Below are 27,205 nucleotides of genomic sequence, written 5' to 3' on the forward strand. Positions count from 1 at the left end.
AGGTTGTACCTAACTTTATGAAAGATTTGTCTGCACTTGTCTTGTGGTAATAGAGGTGAGTCAAGTCAGTGATTTAAAACAGGGATCATTTGTAGTGAATCACTTTGTAGTGAAATTAAATGATTCCTCGTTTTGCTGAGGACTGTAACTTCATGAAGGCCAAAGCAGCAGGTCTTTCATATTTCAAGTATTTTGTTGTTGAAGAGGCAGGGTTGATGGTGAGACCTGAAATAAAATGGCCAGACCACCTCTGAGGGACCTGTTTCCATAGCAACCCAGTTCGAAAAGCAGAGCAAGAGTGACTGTCTTCTCTCTCTCTCTCTCTCTCTCTGTCTGTCCATACACACACACACACACACACACACACACACACACACACACACACACACACACCCCCCCCACACACACACACACACACACACACGCACACGCACTATACAAACAGCTGTTAGGTATTTAAGTATTCATTATTTGGAATATATCTCTCATATTGTCACCCTGTCTCTATATCTTAATCTTCCGGTATAGATATTTTATTTGTAAATTTTGTGAGTAAAATGTGAATCTGCAACTTAAGCAGCAACATTTCTCTGTCAGGTAAATTTTTTCAGTAGTAGTAAGTCAGTAGTATACAGTTAAGTTGCATATTAAGTGCTTTGGGGTGCCTCTGTAAGTTATTTCGGGGTACGATGGTTCTGGAGAAAACTGCAAGCAACAATACAGGAGGCAAAGCAATTAGCCTGTTCCGAGCAGGCATGTTTTAAACGGGCACTGCACTAGTCTCCACTAAATCGGTCAGTGTCCCTATCTTTTAGCGTTCAGTGTGTAAGAAAGCATTTGATGAGGCAGAAGGGAGCATGGAGCAAGGTGAGAATGAGGAGGATATACAGAGAGGGAAAGCTGCAGGCCCTTGGCAGGAGATCAGAGGACATGTTGAAAAAAGAGAAATCACACTAAGCTGGCAGACACACACACACACACACACACACACACACACACACACACACACACAGAGCTGGCATATGTAGAGCAGGAAGGGCAACCATCCCACACTCTTACCCTTGCAGCCTTATACACAGTCTGTATGTGTTTCATCCCCCTTTCATGATGGATAACCAAGTTGAGTTGTACATTAAACCGTCTTTAGTTTCACTGTGCTTGTCCAATCTAATGAAGCAATCTCTTGTGCCATTAAAGTGACGTGAGTGCCTGGGCAGAAACCTGAATTTGACGTTTATGAAAAAGCTGGGTCGGCGCGGGAAATGTTATTGCGGTTATTGAACAGACTGCTTCTGTCACAGATGTTTTGTTGAATTAGGCTCAAGCCATTTCCAGAAGGTGCTGTTTGCTGCTGCTTTACTTTGTAACTCAGATCTGTTGTGTCAAATATTATGTTTTACTTCAATCTTTAGTATATTACAACTAGAACTGTACACTTTCTGATGTACTTGTGCTCACTGCTGAAAACTTGCACATTTGAATTGGTTGAAATACTGAATGAAGTTAAAGTGGCAGTTGAAATACAATGACCAAAAAAAAGTTGAAATGGCAGTTAAAATGGAAGGGCTGTATGAAGTTGAAGTGTCAATTTAAGTGTAAGCGCTGACACAAGTATTAGTTGAAGTGAAAGTGCTGAAAGAAGGTGAAGATTCAGTTGAACTTCAATCACTGAAAGGAGTTGAAATGCCAGGTGTTTAGGTGGTAAATTGAGCAGGATGGGTCAGTTGTAGTGTAAGTCCTAAAAGAAATTAGCCACTTTATGCGTATAAACTGCAAGAAATGTGTCAATTGAAGTGCAACCATTGGAGGCAGATGAACTCCGTTAAAGAATAAAAGATAAAATCAGTGAAACTGTCAGTTGACATATGTATAAGCGCTGAAAGCAGTTGAATTATCACTTGAAGAATAAGAGATGTCAGTTAAAGAGTAACATTTGAAAGCAGCAAAAAAAGTTTAATATTTAAAACAAATATCAAAAATCAATATCAGAGACACAGATATCCCAAATAAGCTGAACATTTAGAAATGTAGTTACATTTCTAGGCATGATTCATCATGATTAGTGTCTTTTCTTGGCATGGGGAACACACTGACCTTGCCTTTTTCGGAATGTGTTGTGTTCAATCTACTTTCGATTTTATTGAGCAAAAGAACAAGTGCATTGAACTGTCAACACTGTTTGCTTCTGTGATCATTCACAGAAACCGTAAATGGCTAATCCAGACTTATGAGGGGAATGCAACCAACAAATGTGAGAGTAAAACAAAAAATAATATATTTAACAGTGACATGAAATTGAATAGCTACAGTAGGGCAACAGTAAGTACAATAATAATATCATTAATATAAGAATAGAAATAAGTAATGTTTAAATTGAGCAAGCAGCCTAACTCTGCTTATACCACATTGATAATTAGGCTTGAAATAATATGGACACCTCCCGATGGCTGGTTTTGTTCACTGCATGCTTCACGAAGTAGTAGTTTGAATGTATGGAAATGGTGTTAAGATCCCCCCTGGTGCCATTAGCTTCTATATACAAGGTGCAAAGCTTTTAATTGCACCCAATGATGCATGCAGCGCTACAGGTGTTTCCATCGCTGCAGGATGGGCAGGAATAATATAGATGCTGCATGGGTTTTTAATTTATTTCTCTTGAAGTGGGCATACAACACATATGGGCTGAGCCTGGGACACTTGGATGATTACGCAGCCCACATATACAAAGCAGGGACTCAACTTTTCAGTTATCACCTCCTCTACTACTCAAAAACATGCTCTGGCCAGCCACCAAACTCCAATAGGTTACACACTGTTATGTCTAATGGGGTGTGGGAGGGCATTAAAGTAAATAACATCTCCTGACTGCACTCCAAGCACTTCTGGATACTATTTACCCATGTTCCCCTGGCGATTTCTACGTATCTGTCAGTGTCTAATGGGTGTTACGGTGCTTTTGTTAAAGTGCTCATATTATGCTCATTTTCAGGTTCATAATTGTGTTTAGAGGTTGTACCAGAATAGGTTTATGTGGTTTCATTTTCAAAAAACACCATATATTTGTTGTACTGCACATTGCTGCAGCTCCTCTTTTCACCCTGTGTGTTGAGCTCTCTGTTTTAGTCACAGAGTGAGGCATCTCACTTTGTAAGTACGGCTAGCTAGTCAGTTGCACAGTATGAGGGAGTGTCATGCTAGCAGCTAGGCGAGCATTATAATGTGTGTTACAAAGTGACCACGTTTGTCTCTGAAGTAAAGGCTGGACTACAATAGAGCTGTTTGGAGCAGTTTGTGAACAGAGTTTTCTGTTGGAGATGGTAAGTCCCTTTGGGGTGGACTTTGGGCTTTTTCACTTTGTAAACCTATAACATGCACAAAAAGATATATAACACAATAAAGGAAAGGGGAAAAGCCAAAAAGCACAATATGAGCACTTGAAGCTGTTTATTTACAATTACATCTGTCATACATTTGTCTGTTATTCTTTTTTGTAATCTGTAGTGGTGGGTCTTCTTTTTGCCCATTAGACGTAAAAGAACCACACTGGAATTAAGTCATGCAATAGTTCTAATGATGCCAGTTGCACGTCCTGAAGAAAATGTGTGTGTGATTGCTGTGAGCATTTATGCTGATTGGTATAATTTTTGATTGCAATACCGAGCTTTTTGAGATCAGAATGGCAGTTCTACTGTAGTTGCAGTTGCTACAGTTGCTGGGTATAAATAAATAAACTGTTTCAAAAGTTTCATGTATGGCATTGTATTCCTCATAACAGTCATTCATAAACAGTACATTTCAGTATAATACATTTATGTACACTTGATCAATGCGCAAGACTGAGCATGTTGAAATATCAGTGTTCAGAAAGACCATGGCTGAGATATAAATACAATTAATGTCTACGGAATTGATAATAACTCAAACTACAACAGTGAAGAATAAGAAAAGTCATAGCCCGGGTATAAAGGCTGTTTAGTATTGCTAAAGTGCCCTTGTGCAAATCACCACACTTGAAATGAACCACTGCTGTTACTTCTGACTGACTCAACATTACGACATCACTGCAGAGATGTGTGTATAATGGGCTCTGCTTGTCAGAGAGTGTTTGTTATGTGGTGTTCTCTGAAGAATAGGTGGAGTGACTTTTTTGTTGTGACTGACAAGCTTCCATTTTTGGGCCTCCAGAGAGGAGATTATTTCAGATGGGAAGACGATCAGAGGTGCGTTTGATGTCAAAAGCAGTTTGAGGGTCGAGTAAGTCGAACCAAGTGCACCTGTCTGCATTCTGATGAGCCAACAGCTCTTTGCACAATCTTTTTTGAGAACATGAGGAATGAACACGAGGAAGACAGAATCTGTATTGAATGCAGTGTCTCAGGTGAAAGCAGAAGTTGATTGTTTCGGTTGAAATGTGCTGAAATGCAAGATTAATCTGCTCCCACCCTTCTGTCTTGACACCAGTACCTGATAAGAGAAAGCGCTGAAACATCAAAATCTGCTCTCAGCCCTGCAGCTCTGTCCCTATACCAACATATAGGAGGAGGAGGAGGAGAAATTTAATAATAAATGGTAAAAAAGTGCCGTGCACTCACATAACAAGTGTTTTGATTTCCATCTAAACCTCAGATCAGAGAGCTGATTCCGCATTTCTGTAGAACAGCTGATAAACATACCTAACAGTAAATTTCGAAATCATTTAACACTTCAACAGGAAATAAGTGATGCCAGGATGTGTCACTTAGCAGCCACTATAAAATTGCCTAAGAGAAAAAAATTAAATAGAATAAAATGTAATAAAAATAAAATAACAGAGATGGGGAGTTTAATTAAGGCCACTTAATTAAGTCTGTGACAGCTTTAATAGTCTAATTTCTCTTATTTCTTACTTATAAACTGGTGAGTGCTGTAATGTTAGCCATCATAAACACCGATCATTGACAATAGTAAGTTAGCTGTGGATCTGAAACCTTTTTAGGTTGTCTCTCAGCCTGTAAGCTTTCCTCCCCTTAAGGTCGTGACACACTAACCCGATAATCGGCCGTCAGACAGTCTGGCAAGGTCAGTGACTCGTGTCTGTTCGGTGTGTTCCGTGCCGTCGGCCTTCATTTTGGCCGATTTGACATGTTGAATTGGAAGGCGGGCACTGCCGGCAGTTGGACTCAAATGACCAATCTGATTGGTAGACTGCTAACCCGGAAACGAGGAGCGGGATGAGCGTGACTAGAGTCTCTCAAAATCTGACGAAAATCTTTTAAACTGACCTTTGTTGATCTGAAATGAAGACAGATTCAGCAACTGCACGGCCTATTTCTCGCTTAAAATGTTTTCAGAAACGCATTTCGGTGAACTATTTCAGTAAAACATGAGATGGTATTCTGAACAAGCTGCCATGACGGTCTGGCTTTGAATTTCCGGAGAAACCAGACCCACGTGATGTGTTCGTCCAATCAGCTGCCGATTTTCATTTTTGGGCGACAATACAGATTAGCGCCGCCTGCTGTTATGGAGACGTATTACGTTTCCTCGCTTCGGTGTGTTCCGAGGCACTTTTTTGAACAACTCGGCCGTCTGGTTGGAGTGTCAGGGGCTTTAGACTGCGGACAGAAAGCAGCAGCCGCCGCCTCTCCTGTTTCCTCTCCGAGCCAGGCTTTACAAATTCCCTTTGATTTACAAGGTCATAAAACTTGCCTCCTCCTCTCCTGCATCAATCAACCTCTCCTGCTAAAGCAGTTATTTTATAACTCCCTAAGCACATGCTCCCGTACACGGCTGCTGCAATTGATCTGCTACCTTGTTTCAGATTGCACGTCGCATGTGGTTGGAGACATATACATCTACATACAGTGCACACAAATCCACCAGGGCTTTTCTGAGGACATGGAGGGAAAAAACTATCTTGTGATGTGTCTTCACGCCTGTTAGTGTTACAAAGTCATAACCTTTTTCTGCTTAACCGTGTGCTGACAGCCAAGACAGGTTTATGAACTGAAGTTGGCATATTATTATTACATGAAGGGAAAGCAAAGAAATTCCACAATGGATCTGAAAAATGGCAATGCACCGCATGCTTCTCTTCCATGTTGTCCCACTTCTGTAGTCCTGTCGCGCTTTGCCAGGAATGGGATTTTTTACATCTTTCAACCCGTCTTTTTGAACACGCTCCCTCTCTTTATTCCAACCAAGTGTGTCTGTGTGTGAGAGAGATCATCATGCTCCAGAGAGCATCTGGCCAGTGATGTCCTCTGACCGTGAAGCTTTGTGTGGTGACTGCCTTGAAGGGTCATGGCAATCTATGTTTCTCTTCTGCACACACACACAAACATATACACACACACACACACACACACACACACACACAGCCACTCAAACGGTCACCATAAACACATCACACACATCCTGCCTTAAGAAACTTTATGATGTTTTTCCTTCAGTAGTGTTTTTTTCTTCTTCTTTCCGCTCCAGGCTGTCATGTCTCATGTACAGTAAATCCAACAATGTTCATCTAAAATGTTCATTATAATCCATATTCTAATTTACTGCATGTTTAATCTCATACATCATTAGAGTGTTTTACAATTGCTTTGGCTCCAAAACTCTGCACAGAAGCAATTGTAAAATACCGTACTCATTCAAATGATTGAATAAAAAATGTAATTCTATGTTGAACAGCAACAAATCATTCCCAATCAGAACATGTGTCTAAAATGTATGTATGCCCTTAAGATTCTGTCAACTTTTGTATTTAAAGCACCATCAGCTGATGTGAAAGTGCAACACATATCTTAAAGTTTAACCATTCTGCATATTTACATGAATCACCATACTGCATAGGAATTACTGTGTTTTTAGACAGGTAAACATGTAAAAAAAAAGTATCAATGTTAATAGTCTTTCTTGACTCATTCCTTTCTGTTACAAAGTGTGGATGTATCCGCTCTTCTTCTTTCATTGGCTCTTTCTGACCTCATGCACCACCTTCTATAAATGTGTACTTCTATAGAAGTGTGTGTGTGTGTGTGTGTGTGTGTGTGTGTGTGTGTGTGTGTGTGTGTGTGTGTGTGTGTGTGTGTGTGTGTGTATCTTCTTCATTTTTAAATCCCCTCACACACACAACCACACAAATAAATCCCAGCTCAGCTCTCCTGAGTGTAAAGATTACAGGGTAGTGATTTCACCTTCTAATTAGAACTTACACACACACACACACACACCAGGCTGCTTTAGTTACAGTAGGCTAGCTGGAGGCATCTGATAGCCATGCCGCCAGGGACCCTGACGAGCGGCTACCTGAAACTTAAGCCCCAAAAAAGAAGCACTGAGGTAGACACACACACACACACACACACACACACACACACACACACAGAGAAAGTGAGAGCAGGGACATGACCTGGAGGCAGAAGCGTTTCAAAGGCAGGCTCATGTGTAGGGGTTGTGTGTGAATTTGAAACAGGTAGCTTTTAACAATAATGGCCTTCCTGCCCCATGAGTGTTGAAACTATTGGTAATCGATAATATTCCAGTGTGTATGAGTGTGTGTGTGAACCTACTGGTGAATGTGCCTTTGAGGCATCCTGTCATTATGGCGAAAATGGCGGGCTTTCAACTTACTGCCTCCCTGAAGGGCTGGGCTTTAAGAGCATTCCACTGTACTGTACTCGTCTTCCATATGGTACAGGACTAGGTGAAAAAGACAGATTTTACACTGCAGTTCAGCAGGAAACATAGGGACATTTTGTGTGCACGTTTGGCAGTCTCATCCTCGTTTTTGAAAATCATAGACCTGCTGTGAAAATTTTAGTGTGGGGACCATCAAAGGCCTTTGTAATAGTAATGTTTCCATCCAAACTGATTAACTTGATTCATTTTTTTTATTTTTTTAATCTCTTGTGTGTCTTTTATGACCAACTTGACAGTGATTGCCAAGAAAATGAAACGATGTTCAAAGTAAACACATCATAGAAACTGTTAATAATGTTTTAAGTTGATCAACAGACATTATTATGAAATTTACGATATCACATTTTGCTGCACGGTCTGCTTAACCCCAACTCACACATAGCCTTGAATCACTTTTAGTATAACTTTTAGTATAGTCTCGCATTTGCCACAGCGCTGTGGAGAAAGGTTTAATCCACAGAGCATTCCGGGATGGGAGCAAAACATGCTCTGGTTTGTTGGCATTTCTTTAAACCAATCACAATCGCCTTTGGTGGCGCTAAGCACCGGCTGGAGCCACGGTGCCGCTGCAAAATAGCCTCGGGAAGGAACTTGTTTTGGTGGAACGTGTACGTTCAAAGGTTGTTTTAGTCGTGCAACAGAAAACTCAGATTGGACAGATAGTCTAGATAGCTGTCTGGATTTACCCTGCAGAGATCTGAGGAACAGTTAACCATAGTCCTCATAAATCCACCGGAGTTTAAAATGCCAACACAAAGAAAGTGGAAGGTAACGGATATCCGGCCGAATATGTGAAACTTCTTTGATATAGACTACTTTTAGTATGACATCATGTATATAATGTCATTCTGCTTCAGTACACGCTGCACTGTTATCATGTGGACTGAATTCTTAATCCTCCAAACACATGAAAGAATGCAGAGGCAAAGTGCATTCTGGGGAACATTAAAAGTGCCCTTGAAGATAAAAGCCCACTCTTAGGCAGAGAAAAAAATAATACAAATTTGGGGGCATATAAATGGTTTAAAAAGATGATCAGTTTTGACCTCACAAGGTCTTCGTCAGGGTGGATATAATACAAACAGATTAATTGCACCTGTTATAACAAACATTATTATATCACATAATGAATTGATTCAGATAGGAGATACAGTTGTTAAGGGTTACTCCTGCGATTTAGTATTATACTTAAATAAAGTTGGAAAATTCACAAAAGTTGCATTAAAAAAAGTATGGTCAAGGTCAGCAGAGGCTTTGATATCCTGATTGTCATTCCCTAGATTGTGGCTCAAACTTCAATAACTACTATTACATTTACCATAATGCAAGTCAGTGTCATTTGTTGGACCATCTTTGCCGGGCAAATGCCCATGTCAGTCAAACTCCTGCCCCCAGATTGTAATTTTGTTAAAAATATTAAGTCTATGGAACAAGTCGAGATAGCCCTGATGACATCATTATGACATCATCAGGGTTATATTTTCTGACATTATAGACTCCTCCATACCCAAGATAAGTAGTACACCCCATGACAAGTAAATATAGCTAAACATTGGTGAAGTGCCCCTTTTAAAACATGAAAATAGAATATGTATTTAGTTTGACCTTGTCCACTATAAAATCAGCCGGGTAGCATTCCTGTGTGATGGAAGTGGGCTGGACGTGACTTTTGTTATAAAGGAAGCAGGCTTTGTTGGCATGCTTTATTGTGTTTTTTGATCAAGGGCATCACAAATCAGGTAGACCTTAATAACAATAGCAGGATATTGTGCGCACTGATGCTCCTCATACAGTGCTATTTTTATCTCTGCCTGCCTTTGTGGCCAGATGGGCCTCAGGTAGCTCGGACAAAAGTTCATCAGGTCACGTAACAAAGTAATGATCCTGGTCCACTCTCATAAACATGTAATTCAGAATTGTTCATTCCAGGATGTTTGTTTCTGGATTGGGCCAGCTGAACCTAAATAGCCTAAATATTTTTCCTGACTAAATTAATTTCATTTTGTGTGAGTATTTTGCAAGAGTAGGTGATGTTTTTTAACAGTGTTTCTGACTTTGGAAACAAATGTACACAATGTGAAACCCTGTGTTTTCCGGAAGGTTTGTGGACATCTTTTATTGAAAAGTAAACGGTGAAAAAATTGAATTGTATCTCCCTCTTTGTTCTAGGACAAAAAGAAATACCTTGACACCATCCACAGCTACATGGACGTCCACGGCACCGTGCACGGCACCAGCACTGTGCACCTTCCGAGCTACGTCAAGAACCACGGCATCCTGAGCGGCCGAGACCTGCAGTTCCTCCTCCGGGAAACCAGGGTGAGTCTCCCCAGCTTTAAATTATCTCACATTAAGAAAAAAAATGACCCTTCAGCGTGAGGGTATGGTGCTTATTAGATGGCTATGAAAGCCAGAAACTAACTCCCACGGTTTTCCCTTTCATATTTTTTTAAATAAGCAAGAAAAAGGTGGCCCTGCTAACCTGCAGAATATTGAGGACACACAGTGTCTTTTTCACAAACCATGGCCTTTCTTTATGTGCAGAGGGTGTGAAATCTGCTTTGAACATTCCTGTAATAGAAGTCGGTGTGTGACACTTACTTTAAAAAGCTTTTTTGAATGAAGTTTCCTAAAATAAATCACATTTTAGTACTGAAATTTAACTCAAAAGACAAGAGTGAAAAAAAGTGAAAGGTTTGGAGAAAAGAGTCTTTGTTTTGACCTGAGTGGCTGTAGTTTGTCTGAGTCTGTCCTCGGCCCAGCCATCCACAGAAGCACTTCTCCATTCATGTCATCACTTGTCTCTTCTTCTCACTTCTCAAACCACTCTCATCCACAAAGACAAGGACACAGCCACAGAGACTGCAGCCAAGCTGGATTGTACCGGGTGGAGCAAGCAACACGCACGCACGCACACACACACACACACACACACACACACACACGCACACACACACACACACACACACACACACACACACACACACACACACACACACACACACACGTTCACAGAATGTGTGTTGAGCTGTTTAACACAAATGGCTTTGTTTTGTGGTAGTACTGAAAGCTGTGAAGTGGAGAGCATGTTACTGTACCTCGAACTGATGTAGGACATTCCATCTGGTATAAATCCTTTACTTTAAATGTGACTTTTCACTACATTTTCTGGTGCTGCCCATTGCCAGATTGGGATTGGAATTAAATTGACATGGTCCTCGAAAAAACCTGTCTGCTGAAGGTAAAACGCATCATTAGTGCCGGCAATGAAAGATGGAGTCTGTTTTTTGGCTCCAGTCAGCATCCTTTTCAGAAGAATAAGGTGGGAGAGGGCTTCGATTTCTGTAGCCTCTGAAACCAGATGCCTTCCAAACAGAGCAAGAGAGGTAGGAGAGGCAGACTGAGAGAGGAGAGAGACATCAGACAGGAGCTGGGGCAGGGATACAAAGTGCAAAAGAGCCATAGACCATGATTCAGACAGTTATAGAAAATAAAAATATGGATTGAGATTCAAACCCCTTTTGTACCTGAAAAGATTCCGGACATTGCTTCAGCCAAAAAAAACGATTCTTGGCTGCCAAATCCCGCTCTGTACTGAGCACCTGAAACCAAGGACACAGGGATGTTTGAGGCACTGACAGAGAAAAGCAAAGGTGTATTCAGCAGTGGAGCAGATCGTTGAAGTGTTGAAAACAACTCGCTAAAGACTAAAGGGAAGCAACACTCTGCACATTGGTGCCAGAGAGGGCTGCACAAAGAATGTAGTGAATTTATATTTGCTGAATTCACGTAGCCTCTCTCTCACAAGTGATGAGATATAGTAGATACTTCCTTATCCTCTCATTACATTGTGGTTCTGCATGGAAAACCCATAGGGACTGGCCAATTAAATCCCACAAAACCCCAACATTTTAGCCACATAGTTGTTTAAGAGCTTGCAAGGAAAACATGAGGGGTTGTCGGCACAGTTTTCCTCGTGTTTCTTAAACAACAAATTTATCGTTACCTGCAATCAGACTGCCTGAGCTAATTGGCCTCGTGGGTTTTAACTATTGAGTGGACTGTAAAAAAGAGTGTGTGGAGGCGCTTCTGTGACAAGAAGAGCGTGTTGATGTTGGCGTCTGACATTTCATTTTCTCTCAAACTAAATTTCCTGAAATAAACTGACGTGCTGTTCTGTATCAGGGGAATAGTGTCAATGATCAAACCGCTGAAGTCTGGCAAAGCCTTACTGCGTCATGTTGCACGCTGATGGAGTCAAAGGTTTTAGTTTTTCTGATTTTTGCTTCTCCTCTCTATTGTATGTCTGTCTAACACTACCGGTTTAATTGCCTCTGGTAGTCTTACATGTGTTTCCTATTTTCTTTCTCTTTCGCACTCCTCCACACATCCACTACATTTGAACCATAGATTTGTATGTAAGACAAGACTTCCTATTGTCTTACACATCATTATTGTCACCATATTCAAACACATCCCATGGCAGGTGCTGAATTTAACTCTCTGGGTCAATAAACTCAGCGACTTCCGTGTGCCGTGTGTACTGAACCATAAATGCAAAAGTTTGTGTGAGCTGCTACTGTATCTGAGAATTGAAGTAGTGATGGTATGTGATGATAGGACAATTGTATGATGTAAGAAATACAATATGAAAAACACATTTCTTTTCTAATTTATTCAGGCTAATAGAAGATCTATGCAGAGATCTTATTCAAAGTTAAACGAGCCTCCTAACAAAGGAACTACTCCTGCATAGGAGTATTATTGCCATCAATGTGATGCCTGTCAAATTAAAGCATCTTCATTGTAGGTATTGTATACTCATGCAAGAGTGTTTGAACAGAGGAGGACAAATCAATAGAACAACAGTTCTGATGTGGAGCTTTGGATCTTATAAGCAGGATGTCCTTCGTGTACAGCATGAGCTTTGCAGTGCACATAAACAAAGCCGCTTGAATGCACACTAATAAGGAGCTTTCAGGTACAAGCAAAAATTCTTATTGATTTACATAGGAGATGCAGGGATCATTCATTCATTTGTACTACATCACTGCTTCTCCACTTAACCATATCCATTTTCATCCCCTCTCCTCCTCGCTCCCTATAAAACGTGGGCGACGGTTTCTCGGCATTAAGGAGCTCTCATGCGCACACAGCATACACACGCACACACACAGAGGAAGGAGTGTGCTTTGCTGCCATCTGTTGGCAGAAGTCAGTCGTTAACAAGGCTGTAGGTGTTGACCAGAAACATTTGAGTTATGTTCATACATGAGCTGGAGCATAATTCAGCCTTAAGCTTAAGTCTGAGTATTCATGTGTATACAGACATACATGGTACAGCCCTGCATTGTGCGTTATAGAAAGTATGTCATAAATCACACACACACACACACACACACACACACACACACACACACACACACACACACACACACACACACACACAGGCCAATACAAACACACAGACAGCCATTGTAGCCAGCCAGCTCCAGTAAAAGAGCCACTAGCCCATTGCCACCACCTCCACCCCACCCTCCTCTCTCTGTTTCTGCATACTTGTCTCACGCTCATGTGGATAAGCTGCTACTACCTCGCAAATATTTGTTCTTCCCATCCCCCTGTTCTTTATATATCCCATTCATACTGGCCATTAAAGTATCCCTTCCTAAAATGCTTCTAGTGTATGTGATGGGGGACCAAATCCACAGCGGGATTATAATATGAGCCACTTCAAGGCTTCAGCAGTCTGTGTTTATCGAATCAAGAGAGTATCCTCCACAGTTAGTCCTTTTTAGTAATCCTTAGTTAATCCTTTAATGCTTATGCTTTATTTCCTTTTAAGTATTTCAAATGTGTGCTCTACAAATAAACTTACCTTACAATATGTAGTAGGAGTAGACTCAGTTGTAATGCGATGTGAAGGCCTCACTGACTGCTTCTTTAATCATACAGTAAGACAGGTAGACTTACTTCTTCTCATTATGATTCTTTTTTCACTTTTTTCTTACTGGATCATTTCAGTTTTATGTATTCTAACAATTATTCAAGTCAGATGAGGAAAATCACTCTTTTGGGTAAACTGCTCACAAGTCTTGTGCAACTGGTGATGAGGGGTTGCAAGTAGACATCATTTGAATCACTTTTAGTGGTCATAAGCCACAAAGTTTGGAAAAGCACCGATTTCAGTCATTGGTAGGAACATAGTAAGCTAAAATGGGTCAGATCACGCGTGAGTGATATATCTCAGGGGTTGTATTAATAATGGTTTATAATATTTTCTTTTGTAAAATGGTTGTTTGTATGCCTATTTATATGCATATGTGTGAGTTACTGTAGTTGTTTTCCAAATTCTCATCAGGCTACTCAGATACAGTGTGTTTCCATCTGCAAAATATCCTCCCTCTTCACCAAACCTCTAGTGGCCTTTGGGAGCAATAAACATTAGAGTGTCTTCATATTATTTGGCTTGTTTTTCTTCCCTTGTTTCATAGAGAAAATGTGCTGCCTCGACTGTATTTAGTGCTGGTAACATGGGAGAGTTGCTTTAACAAGGGTTAACTGCTGCTATCAGCAGACAACAGAAACTCCTCAACACAGCCAGTGAACCTTTCTGCACCTCTCCATCCTCGACCGGCTTCTTGTTATTCTGGTTATTTCAGTAGCTCCCACATGCCACCTTCAGTGTTCAACATGTGATTTAAAAAACGTGTGATCACAGACTAAGTTGGTGACTCTTGATTGGCTTACATTAGCAGCAGTGTTATCACATACTGTATGTGCAAAAGTTATAATCATGACTATCCTCATCTACAGTTTAAGCTTTCTTTTCCTTAAAAAAAAAATAAAAATCCATGTGGAGGCTAATCTATATTATATATATATATTTTTATATTTTCTCTCCACTGCAGTTGTTTGTGGGTCTGTCCTTCCCCTACGAGGGTCCTGCCCCCCTGGAGGCCATCGCCAATGGCTGCGCTTTCCTCAACCCCAAATTCAACCCTCCAAAGAGCAGCAAGAACACCGACTTCTTCAAAGGCAAACCCACGCTGAGAGAGGTGAGAGGAGGGGGGGTTTTACCCTGCAGACGCTTCTGCTCAAGATACAACTTTTAAAAGGTGTGTTTGTTTTCCCTGACCTCTACTCTCTCGTTGTCTGCAGCTGACCTCTCAACATCCGTATGCTGAGGTGTACATTGGTCAGCCCCATGTGTGGACGGTGGATATCGAAAACTCTGCCGAGGTGGAGCGGGCCATTCGCTCCATCCTCAGCCAGAAGGTAAGGAACATGTTGATAGATTTTCCTCATGAAAAGTCTGCATTGATACAGAAATTATTTGAAAACATATGAGATGACTTTCTCATAATAGATAGATAGATAGATAGATAGATAGATAGATAGATAGATAGATAGATGGATAGATAGAAACTTTTTCATTCTTGCTTGAAAAATAGCTTGAACAAATACATAGGACAAAGAAAAGCCACAGATCATCACAGTTGAGATGCTGCAACCAGAAAATGTTAGGTAAATGATGAATCGATTATCAAAATATTAAGAAATAAGAGATCTATACAGTACAGTTCAGTACATACTGGAACGAAATTGTGTTTCTCCTGGTCCCCGGTGCAAGATAGATACAGTACAAGTACAAGATACAAAAACAGGTACAGACATGCAATGCAATACGCAGGACAACTATACAAATTATACAAATATAAACTATCAAAATTTGGACACCCTAATTGACAGAAATGCTTGGATGGAAACTATCCAAAGGATAAGTGAAAGCACGGGGGAAAGAAAGCGAGATCCTGTTCCGTCTTCGCGTCCAGGCCCATGCATATTTAAAGGTCAGGTTAGGGACCTCGTGTTGTGTTTTGCTCCGCCAAGCGAGTCGGAACAATGGTTTTGTTCACTGGACAAGCCTGCGGAGCCTCATATGCTTTGTGATCCGTGGCGAGCTGCAGCCTACCAGGCTCCGGCTGGGCTCGGGAGAAAGCAGCGAGTGACTTAGTGCTACAACAAAGGCTTTAGTTGTTGGTCCTCAAAATCCAAGTCTGTGGAGGTTGATAGTGGTGCAAAGGGCAGACAGCAGGCTAACGTTTCACCAGGCTGAGCTCACACACATACAGTGAAACGAGCTCATGCCTGGCTCTGGAGGTGTGCTGTAAAGTGTGCGACTTCCCCACCACAGTATCCTCTCCTGGCACTTCTGTGACCAGTCTGTGTTTTGTGTTTATGTGATCAGATTGAGCCCTACCTGCCCTATGAGTTCACCTGCGAGGGTATGCTGCAGAGAGTCAACGCCTTCATTGAGAACCAGGTACTGCTTCTAGATGGATTCCCTCCTCATGTTCTTTTCACATGTTCATGTTTAGGATACAAGCGTATCCGAATCTTGGTCTACTGAGACTTGATTATAGCTGAATGAAAATCCAAATCTCTTCCAAAAGACAAGCGCAAATGATGACTTTTATCTCTGCTGACAACAGCTCTCCAGCTCTTCTCTGTTCACTCGTAACGCTGCTGCTGCTGCCATCATCGTCATCACTGTTAAAAATGTGATGGGTTCTACGGGGGCCACAAAGATGTGAAAGCCAAACATTTCAGCTGCTGTTGAGTCACTTGCATAGCTGTATAACCCTGTCAACAAAATGAAGATATGTCTTGAAAATGTTCTGTTGTGGGACTGTAAAAAAACTAAACCAGATTCCAGATACTTTTGTAGGACAAGAGTGCAATCAAGTGCAACAATAAAGACATCACAGCTTTAATAAAAGATAGGGAAATTATATAGAACGATTTTCAAAATATATACAATAAATACCAGAAACTATATTATTGAAATAAGATGAACATTAAGAATACTAGATAGTAGCCAAATATAAATATAATAAAAAAGTAAATATTTGAATATTTAAACTAAAGCTATGAAATTTGTGGGAGGATTTGTGAATGTGGAATTTGCCTATTACAATTATGTTTAGTAATAACTAGTAGGATCATGTATTTAGGTTCTGGAGGATTTCAATCAACAGCAGTCAGTAACACAATTTCGTATTTACCATGTTAGTACATTCAGGACTGGTCATTTGAATGCCCTTAATTGTTAAAATAGGTATCACATCAATGTTTTTTAATTATTAGTGTCATACCAGATACAATGGCTTTACTCAGAATTTTACAGAAATTCCATGTTTTATGTTTCTAAGCTGGCCTATGTTGCAGTGTGTGTTGTATTTCCGTTGTGTGACATGATATTGCGTTGTCAGGACTTCTGTCACGGTCAGGTGATGTGGCCCCCTCTCAGCGCTCTGCAGGTGAAACTGGCCGAGCCGGGCCACTCCTGTAAGCAGGTGTGTCAGGAGGAGCAGCTCATCTGTGAGCCCTCCTTCTTCCAACACCTCAACAAGGACAAGGACCTGGCCAGGTGGGACACGCACGCACGCACACGCGCTCACGCACGCACACACACACACACACACACACACACACACACACACACACACACACACACACAATAATATATAGTATATACATCGAAAGATGATGTTTCTCCCTGTCCTAGTTGTTATTTTAAAAGTGTCCTCTAGGTGGCAGCACACTTCAGGTTATTCATGTGTACAGTACTGTATGTCACACAGAGGTTAAAACCACTGGAGGGCCCCATTTATTTCTTGGAATAAATGGGTCAATGCTCCTAACTGATTAGTTTACTTTAGTTGAGTGTGTGTTCAGCTTCTCCTTCTGTCTCTCCTTCTCACTCTAATTCAAACGAAACGAAATAAATAGTTATTAAGCATAACAACTGAAGGAAATCTCTCTTCCTGTGTTTCAGGTTTGGTGTGGACTGTCAGACGGTGGAGTCAAGCGCAGACACGCTGGTCCCGGCCTACAGCGAGGCTCGCCACCACTGCATCTTCCAGTCTGACCTTCTGCTGTTCAGCTGCGCGGGCGCCCACCAGTCACTGCGACGCATCTGCCCCTGCCGCGACTACATGAAGGGCCAGGTGGCGCTGTGCAAAGACTGCCTATAGCACCAACACCCAGGCTGAAGGGAGGGGGGGCTGACAGAGGATAGGGCGGTGTTCAAGCGTGGCTGGATGCTGTTTAACGAAGTCGGAGCAGCTCAATGAGTGTGTTTGAGAGACATGCAGCTGTCAATCAAACACACACACCAGACTTTTGTGGGAAGCTGTCTGCGCAGAAAAACATTCAAAGGACTGCGTATGTTCATCATATTTATTGTTTTCCCCAGCTGCTGGAGGTAAAGCAGCCAACCTGAGCATCCGTCAACCCTCTGGTTCACCAGCGGCGGTGCTGCGAGTCCCGGAAGCGGTGTAAAATTACTTGAATCAACAAAGGGAGTCGTCTTTAAAACTGCAGCCTCCTTGGTGGACTGCACATCAGTGACTGCCTGCCTGCCTTGTCTTCAGGTTCATCACGGCAGCAAGGCACCAAGGAGACTGAACCGCCCCCCGCCCCCCGCCCCCCTCCCCCTCCACTCCAACCCCTCCATCCACCACCCCTGGTCAAATCTGAAGCTGTTTATTCATTCTTTAGGTAGGTTTGCACTGGACTGACATGCCTGAAGGCAGAGAGAGACGCGCACACACACACACACACACACACACACACACACACACACACACACACACACACGCACACACACACGCTAACAGACGGCGGCTAAAGAAGAACCCAGTTTTACACTGTAACCAACTCGTTCCTGTCTTCTGGACCAGCACGACGAGAGCGGACATGTAACGTAGAGATCTAGATTTTTATTCTGGAAGTTTTAGCATTTCCAGACACATACCCCAGACTTAAAGGCAGTCCTCATTCCCTCTTAAAAGACCGAAAAGTCCAGTTGTGGATCAGTCACCGGCATGGTCCTCCCCTTGATTTTCATACATTCACTTTTAAATTGCACACTTGTTTTAAATGACTTTTATCAAAAAGAGGATTTAGTGTGTGTGTTTCTACAAAAGGCCAGTAGGGGAGCGTAAACATTTTTTTTGTTCTGACTGTTGCAGCAGCATGCCATCCGGTACTACACACACATTGAGAGGCGAGGATCCGGAAGGCGCGAGGGTCATTCTCTGTAGCTAAAGCTGTCGTGTACGGAGTGGCCGCGTCGTAGGTTGTTGTGACATTTCGTCGTAGATGATAAACCGTCGTCAGTAGTGGTGGTAACGCCTAGATACACCACAGCCCAGGCGAGGAAGCCTTTACAACACGTTTTCCAAAGAGGAAACATGAAAACCTTACTGAGATGTTTGTCTGTGTCTACACAAACTGTTACAATACAAAAACACAGATCCACACTCCTTGCCAGACAAAAGCTGTAAATCCTTTCAAGCCAACTGTAAGCAACAAAAACATGCCAACGAAGCGTTCCTGCAACGCAAAACCTCGCATCTCCTCATTTATTTCGATAATTGTTAGGATCTTAATTTGCCTGCAGATTTGCGAAGAAAAAAATTGAGATAAAAGTAAAATTCGTAGTTCTTGTGGTGAAAAGAAATGCACTACGGTAATCCATTTGCAGAGGTTTAACAAGATATTACTGACACTGTATATTGTTCATATGGGTTTTAAAGGTTTTCTTTTTTATTTATTTAGTATACAGATCTTTATCTCTGTGTTTGCTGGAAATCTTTGTTTTTAATTTATAGGAGGGATGTCTCTTTTTTTCTCTCCTTTTTATAGATTTTTATTTATGGATAGTAATTTATAAAAAATAAAAAAATAAGCTTGTTTGTCTTTGAGTGTATGCCCGGGAGGGGGAGGCGTTGTCTGCCTCTGTTCAGCTCTCAGCAGTGATGTGAAAAGACCTTATAGATTTGAGTCTCGCTGGTTATTTCATGATTGACTTTGCATTTTTATAGAATTTCATTTCTTTAAAAAGCTAAAAACTTGCATCAGGATTGGTTTTAAACTGAAATCTTTAGTTTTTGAAAAACTTTAACTGTAGAATAAGACTTCTAAGTCTAAATCTTTTCATCATCACTGTGTGGTTAAAGATGGACAGCAGTGGACAAACATGCCTAGTTTCATAGTGAAAGCCAGCAGGAGCCTCATACACTCTGTGCTTTTATTTCCAATCTCAGTTTTTCTGTTTGCACACGTGTAAATTCAGACTGAACGGCACCGTCCAGCTACAGTACACCACCTGTACTTTGTCAGTGTCGGCTCAGACTGTTTTTATGTTGTTTTTTACTTTTGTAAACAGGTCCAGTGATCTGCTGCCAATTTAGTTTTTCAAAAAACATGATGTGCCTTTTTCATGGTTCAACTTTGGGTTCTGCTTGTGTTTAATTATGGGCGAGCTGTTTCAGCCTGACAGTCGGCTGTGGTGTGTCAGAGATCAGCTTCAGGTCAGCAACACTTGGAACCTGATCAAACGCAGCTTAGCACTCGTCATACAGCTTTCACTCCCAAATTGAGCCTGAATCAGATTTATCTTTTGCTTGAATTGAAATCATTTTAATTATGTATCTAACTTTAATTTATTACAATTAAAATCAGTTAATTGAATTGCTCCAAACCTTGTGATTTGTTCCATTTGGTTGAGTTGCTTAGGTCTGGAAAAGTAAACTGATTGGCCATTCACAGAACTATAAGAAAGGATGATACCAGTGTTTGTTCACTTCAGTGAATGTTTACTTTACCATCTTGAAAATGCCAGTAGCCTATCAGTGGATGTACATGTTTATAGTAATTGGATTACCATTACCTTCCAGCAGTAATTTGATTTCAGAAACATCCATGTAAACACTTAATTTGGTATCCTTTTTCCCCCCAGTTAATCAATTAGAAATTAGTTTTCTACATGACTAAAAACCATGTATAAACTGGTGAGTAATCAATTAATGCAGCACACTGATTTTATTACTTTAAACTGATTACTCACAGTGATATAGTAAGAAAGAAACGATAGTGGTGTTATCCTTTCATTTACAGCATAAGGCTTATGATATTCTATAGTGGTGTTATTTTCAAAACGTCCCATGTGTGGACCAAAACCAACAATGTGTTAGTCTGTCTCTCAATACTTTAACTTCCCTACCTGTCTGTGGGATTTGCTGGCAATAACAATAATATAGAATATCACCACTTTTTCTTGTACATGTCAAATAAGTGTACCATAGTGAAACTTGGCTTCAGTTATTTTTCAATAAACAACAAGAGTCTGTCAAACCTGTTCTGTTGCAGTAAAGCCTTATGTAACTTTCTGTTAGTCAGGCTTATTCTGAGCATGCTGTCCATCAGATTATCAACTGTTTGGTTTCAAAAGAACAAAATGGTTTCTTCACCATATCTGTCTTTGTTAACCTCAGCATTGAATGTCTCCATTGTAAAAAAACAACAAAAAAACTAGACCAGCTACTTACAGTCATACAACATGTATCAATCTTTGTGTTTTAATCTGTCAGTTAGCATCCAGTGAATCACTAGAGTGGTGATGATTGTGGTCCAAGCGGTGAAAGGTGAATAACGCAATGATGACATTTTTTTTTGTTTTCACAGTCCTTGACAAGTAAGAAGGATATAACTTTATTTTTAAATAAACCTTTTTTCTGTGACAAAAGGCTCAGACTCTGGTTTAATATTTGTTTTACATCACAGTGATACAGATTCAGTATTTACATCGGCACAAGAGAGTACAGCAGCACAGGCCAAGGGGGCAGCTAGAGCCCCACAGTGTGAGCAGATACACATGTCTAACAAGTCATACAATGTTTAGTAAATGATTACCATCAACCAGCATTACTACTGCTATTACTCCACAAGTCAACATACTTAATTCACCAGAAAAATAAAGAGTTCCCTTATAAATACCAAAACAAACAGCCGTTCCAGATAAGAGAGGACACATATTGACTTTTGACACAATATCAAGATCAATGTTGACTTGTCTGTTGTCCAAAACCATCACTGCAGCATGTGTGTTGGAAGCAGTTTCACTGATGGGGAGCCAACATGGTGTTAAGTGGTAACAACCACCAGGCATCATGTACATTTATTTTATGTCTTTTTTATTTTATATTTGTATTTATTTCATTTCAAGGTTTGGGTATGAACACTTGCAACTGTGCTACCACAGACAGAAACCTGTCGGTCACCTCTCGCCCTCGGCCCAGGCAGCCTCTATACCTGTGCTGCCCGCTGAAAGAAAAGCACACATTGATCAAATGCTCCTCATCTCTGAACTGAAGATGGTGCTGTACAGAGCCTCGCCACCTCTTCTGAAGGATGTCCTTCTCTTCAACCACATAGGGAGGGTTGAAGAGAAGGACATCCACTTTTCCACTTAAGCGGGACAGGAGACACTCCGCCTAAAAAATGAAGGAAAGGAAAACAACCCATACAATTCAGAAACTTGCACTCGGACCATTTGAATATCTGACATGTGAATGTAAAAGCCTCAGCAGTGATGTGTTGACAGGCTGCAGTGAAACATTGTTACAGGGAGCTGTCTTTGCTGTGCACTGTGCTGCTGCAGGATTAACATCAGTGCAACTGAGGGAGACAATCATGCTTCTATTTAAGATTGTTTTTCCTCCCATGCATTTACAACAAGTAAGCTGTAAGTTGTATTGGCTGGGCGTGAGAATTGTCTTTTCTTTAAACTCACAGATATAGAGCTGAAGGTCCAACCACTGATGCCAGAAAAGCTGACAGCACTCCTGAGCCACTGGCCTTCAGGTGATGTTCAGGTGAACTAAAGGAAATACAGTTTATGACGCTGTCTGAGCACAGAAATCTTTATTTTCTACCTAGGAAATTGTTTATAAAAATGATGTTTTATGTAAAAAGAGAAAACAAACTTCAACCTTCTGAACACCAAAGCGGCCACCTGACTAGCGGGTTTTAGAAGACGTAACACAGGCGACTTCTACATTTCTACATAGACTTAATATGTCTATATAACATTAACTTTACTCTGTACTGTATTTGCATGTATATAAAAGACGTCAGAGGTTGGACTGCACGCCACACAGCATACTCCTTCCCTAGGCAATAATCATCCGTGGCACTATCCACACGCCATAACCCGGACACACAAACAAACACGGGGTTCCTGTGTCCCGTTGCTAACTTACAGCTAGCTTATGCTAACGTCTGTACAGTTGGTACTTTGGCTGTTTGGGGCGAACAAACAAACGACCCAGCGGTCGCATTCACCGCCATGACAGGTGCTTTTATTTGTCACACACCTACCTGTAGATATGTGCAGCCTCAACAGATGTCATCTGGTAAGAAGAGGAAGCTTCTACAGACCAAGCGAAGGAACATCCTCTCTGTGCTGAAGCTCTGAGGTGGGACATGCTTACTCTCAGGATTAGCTAACTAACAGCTGCTGCGTTGAAGGATTGAGTTCATTTGAAAGGCTCAGATCACACAGAGAACATCGTCCACAGTAAGGATTATGAAATACATCTTGAGTAACTGAGACACTGTGTGTGGAAAAGTATTTTTTCCTCAAACAAAATGTTAATGAAAAAAAGACTCGATGGCTCACATGGTTGTGTTGTTAGGTCAGTAGAGGCATTTTCAGTGCCGTTACCTTGTGTTAGACCCAGGTTGTGTTGTGGTGTTTATGCTGAAGAAGTCTAATAGGACTATATGTAGTGATAGAGCAGAGTGTACGCTGCTGTCTTCCCTGTGTGTTACGTCTTCTAAAGCCCGCTGGTCAGGTGGCTGCTTTGGTGTTCAGAAGGTCGTAGTTTGAAGCCCTCGGCAGGTCTGTCGGGTTTCGAAGGAGTAAACGCGCAAAGCAATGTGTGAAATGTTTCAGAGAATTCGTGCTGAAGCTGAATGTTCTGTCAGCTCATGACAACGATGGCAGCGTTAGTTTTAGAGTTGTTGGTAAGCTGTCAGAGAGGACGTGTGAGTGTGGTAGGCTTGGTGGTGTAGTGCTGCTGTTAGTTGTCATAAATCTCTGAGAACGTTTAGCTGGTTCCATCTTCTCCACTCAGATGGGTTTAGGGTTTGACATTTTGTAGCAATGAAAAGAATGCAGCCAAGGGTGAAAGCAGATTGTAGTTGTTTCCGGTACTACTACCCTCCATCCCTTAATATTGTTCTGCTCAGCTTCATGCATCCCTGAACACACACATTGCATTTATTTAAATTGTGCCACAGAATAGTTTGTTAAGGTTGACAAAACTTTTCAAACCATACAACTTTGCTGGTAATTTGTCAGCCATTGACCGGTGCAGATGACATCATTTGTGTGGTTTGGTCATCAAAAAAATCAAATACGGGAAAATGAAATCAAACGCACCGTTCCAAGCACTGTGTGTGTTTAGTAAGTAAAGAAGTGCGGTCGCCCACCATTATTATGCCAGAGTTCCAGAAGTTGCATAGCTTGTTTGACCTGCCGTCCGTGGTGTTGGAATAAACTGAAGATCACGAAACATCACAACTTATTTTGTCTGTTATTTTATTTTGGAGATTTTTGCCATTAACGACCCACAGCTCTGAATATCAGGCAGTCAGCTGTAGGAGAAGTTGACGTTAGCCAGCAGTAACTAAACAGCTTTGGACAGGCGCTTCCCTCCAGCATGGATTAAAAACCCACTGACACTGGAACAATTTAGAAGCAATTCATGAGAAAACTAATGTCAAATGTCAGCAGCTGTCTTTTCTTGTTGGAAATGTGATGGTGACGGGTTGTTGTATGTGGGTTTTGGCAGGCGGCGGCTGCTGTTCCCACTTCCTGTGTACCGGCACTGCATCATTTAGTGGTATGGCGTATCAGACCCCTTTCCCCCCTGGTTGCAGCCCATATATTAATACGTATCACACATTTCATTTGTTACGGTCTTTGTGTCCGCTGGATTGCAATGCAGCTGCATGCAGTTAACCTTAGGGTGCAGCTCAGATACTAAATGATGTCAGCAAGACACTGCCTGTCCTCTGCATGTGAGCTACAGTTCTCAGCACTAGTAGCTTCACCTTGTGTCTCGGTGTCTTTTATTCCTCCTTGAGGAAAAGAAATGGACACAAATGTTTTGAAGCAGAATAATCCAGTAAACTCTTGTTTTCTCCCCAGATGAGTGCAGAGTTTCCGGACCACAACGGAGAAGTTCCTTCACTTCATTCATGCCTTCTTCATACCGTACTCACTGTATACTCATAGTATTGTATGCCATGAAAAAAAAATTAATAAAGTAAGTAGTAGTAGTAGTAGTAGTAGTAGTAGTAGTAGTAGTAGTAGTATGTATGTATGTATGTATGTATGTATGTATGTATGTATGTATGTATGTATGTATGTATGTATGTATTTATTATATCAAAAAAAGCTCTGAAAAGTCATACAGAATGTCAAAAAGTGTTATTACATAGTTATTACATTGTAATAACACTGTTATAACATGTGTTATGTCAGAAAATCTGTCAAAAAGTGTTATTATACAGTACATAAAAGTGGACGTAAATTTTTTTTTGTCCATAAAAAAAAAGTATTTTCTCTAGATTACTCTGAGTTTATCTTACCTACTCGGGTCTCTCCCTTTCTCTGAATTGTCCTAATCTTCGGAGTTCTCCTACTCTGGTCTCTCCCTTTTGCCCTACTCTTCTCTGAGTTCTCCTACTTTGGACTGTCCCTTTCTGAGTTGTCCTACTGTGCTATCTTCCTTTGTCTCAGTTGTCGTACTGATATCTGCGTACGCGTCCTGTGGTCTCTCCCTTTCTCTGAGTTCTCCTACTCTGGTCTCTTCCTTTCTTTGTCTTAATACTGTCCTAGTCTCCTCTTGCCTGCACTTCCTTTCCTAACCTCTCTAAGTGGCCTATCTAAGTGTTTGCACATACGCTGGCACCGAGCCGGTCTTGAACTCTCGACCCTGGGCGCCTTAGAGTCGAGCACAAACCAGCAGCACTACCGACGCAAGTACGCACGCAAGAGTTCTCTGGGTGTATTTGTCTTTGTCATTCTGGGTGTAAAGCTCAAAATAAGTTGACTTATCCCAGTATTGGAACCCACAACCTTTGTGTCTTCCAACCCGCAGTCCATCACACTGAGCTATCAGATCTGATACAATTTGCACCTGTCTAGATGTGTATTTGACTTCTTCATTGTGGGTGTTGGACCTTAAAATTTAGTGCGCCTCAAAAGAGTTGAACCCACAACCTTCTGAATAGATCATGTCACAGCTATCATGCTGAGCTATCCATGATGCTGGAAATGGTTTGGTTGGAGGTTGTATTTAATGTTCACATCACTGAGGCGAGACATTTAAAAAGCTTTTGACTGAGCTGGGATATGATCCCTCAACCTCAGCTTGTCATGTCAGCATCTTATCCTGGTGAGCTATTCCTCAGACTGGGAAAAGGGATTTTCGTTCTATTATTTGTTCTTCACACTACCAGGGAGACTCCTTGGACATTACCTCAACACATCTAGTCAAGTTCAAGAGTGCCAATTCGGACCATGGGGTCGGAGCTTGTTAATAAGCAGCTGAATGCTGTGTGGGACAAAGGATGTGTAGCCTCTTTTAGTCCCCTGGGGACAATAAAGGATTTATTTGTTCACTCATTAATTCATTCATTCATGTGCCCTCCCACTCCTGAAAGTTTTTATTATGAGAGAGAGAAGTGGCTCAACAAGACAGGCTGAATATATAAGGCAGGCCACCAGGCACGTCCTTTGACAGCGACATGACCAGTGGATCCGATCTAGCATATAACCCCCCCCCCCCCGTCTGGCTAAAGATGTCCAAGGAGTCTCCCTGGTAGTGTGAAGAACAAATAATAGAACGAAAATCCCTTTTCCCAGTCTGAGGAATAGCTCACCAGGATAAGATGCTGACATGACAAGCTGAGGTTGAGGGATCATATCCCAGCTCAGTCAAAAGCTTTTTAAATGTCTCGCCTCAGTGATGTGAACATTAAATACAACCTCCAACCAAACCATTTCCAGCATCATGGATAGCTCAGCATGATAGCTGTGACATGATCTATTCAGAAGGTTGTGGGTTCAACTCTTTTGAGGCGCACTAAATTTTAAGGTCCAACACCCACAATGAAGAAGTCAAATACACATCTAGACAGGTGCAAATTGTATCAGATCTGATAGCTCAGTGTGATGGACTGCGGGTTGGAAGACACAAAGGTTGTGGGTTCCAATACTGGGATAAGTCAACTTATTTTGAGCTTTACACCCAGAATGACAAAGACAAATACACCCAGAGAACTCTTGCGTGCGTACTTGCGTCGGTAGTGCTGCTGGTTTGTGCTCGACTCTAAGGCGCCCAGGGTCGAGAGTTCAAGACCGGCTCGGTGCCAGCGTATGTGCAAACACTTAGATAGGCCACTTAGAGAGGTTAGGAAAGGAAGTGCAGGCAAGAGGAGACTAGGACAGTATTAAGACAAAGAAAGGAAGAGACCAGAGTAGGAGAACTCAGAGAAAGGGAGAGACCACAGGACGCGTACGCAGATATCAGTACGACAACTGAGACAAAGGAAGATAGCACAGTAGGACAACTCAGAAAGGGACAGTCCAAAGTAGGAG

The 27,205-nt window shown here is 41.5% G+C and overlaps 2 protein-coding genes and 1 long non-coding RNA gene across 3 annotated transcripts in view; 1 reads left to right on the top strand and 2 right to left on the bottom strand.

The window, feature by feature from the left end:
* mgat5 (alpha-1,6-mannosylglycoprotein 6-beta-N-acetylglucosaminyltransferase) overlaps positions 1-21,073 on the top strand; it is a 90,872-nt gene extending 69,799 nt beyond the window's left edge. The window contains exons 12-17 of the mRNA XM_031291881.2: positions 9,850-9,999; positions 14,592-14,738; positions 14,842-14,958; positions 15,932-16,006; positions 16,956-17,113; positions 17,522-21,073. Coding sequence (XP_031147741.1) covers positions 9,850-9,999; positions 14,592-14,738; positions 14,842-14,958; positions 15,932-16,006; positions 16,956-17,113; positions 17,522-17,720 — 846 coding nt within the window. The 3' untranslated portion in view covers positions 17,721-21,073. The remainder of the gene's footprint in view (positions 1-9,849; positions 10,000-14,591; positions 14,739-14,841; positions 14,959-15,931; positions 16,007-16,955; positions 17,114-17,521) is intronic.
* Positions 10,379-27,117, bottom strand: LOC118494437. Its single transcript, XR_004896567.1, has 3 exons — positions 27,065-27,117; positions 19,849-19,858; positions 10,379-10,390 (listed from the first exon to the last, which is right to left on the bottom strand). It is a non-coding gene; the product is annotated as an uncharacterized LOC118494437 (long non-coding RNA).
* On the bottom strand, positions 21,359-23,388 carry LOC116044609 (methyltransferase N6AMT1-like). The gene is made up of 6 exons (XM_035998407.1): positions 22,912-23,388; positions 22,325-22,411; positions 22,120-22,209; positions 21,973-22,026; positions 21,929-21,942; positions 21,359-21,854 (listed from the first exon to the last, which is right to left on the bottom strand). The coding sequence occupies exons 1-6, from the start codon at positions 23,016-23,018 to the stop codon at positions 21,838-21,840; spliced, it is 369 nt and encodes a 122-aa protein (XP_035854300.1). The 5' UTR covers positions 23,019-23,388; the 3' UTR covers positions 21,359-21,837.
* Positions 27,118-27,205: the final 88 nt, after the last annotated feature.

The sequence above is a fragment of the Sander lucioperca genome, chromosome 24 (assembly GCF_008315115.2).
Source record: "Sander lucioperca isolate FBNREF2018 chromosome 24, SLUC_FBN_1.2, whole genome shotgun sequence".
Lineage (NCBI taxonomy): Eukaryota > Metazoa > Chordata > Actinopteri > Perciformes > Percidae > Sander > Sander lucioperca.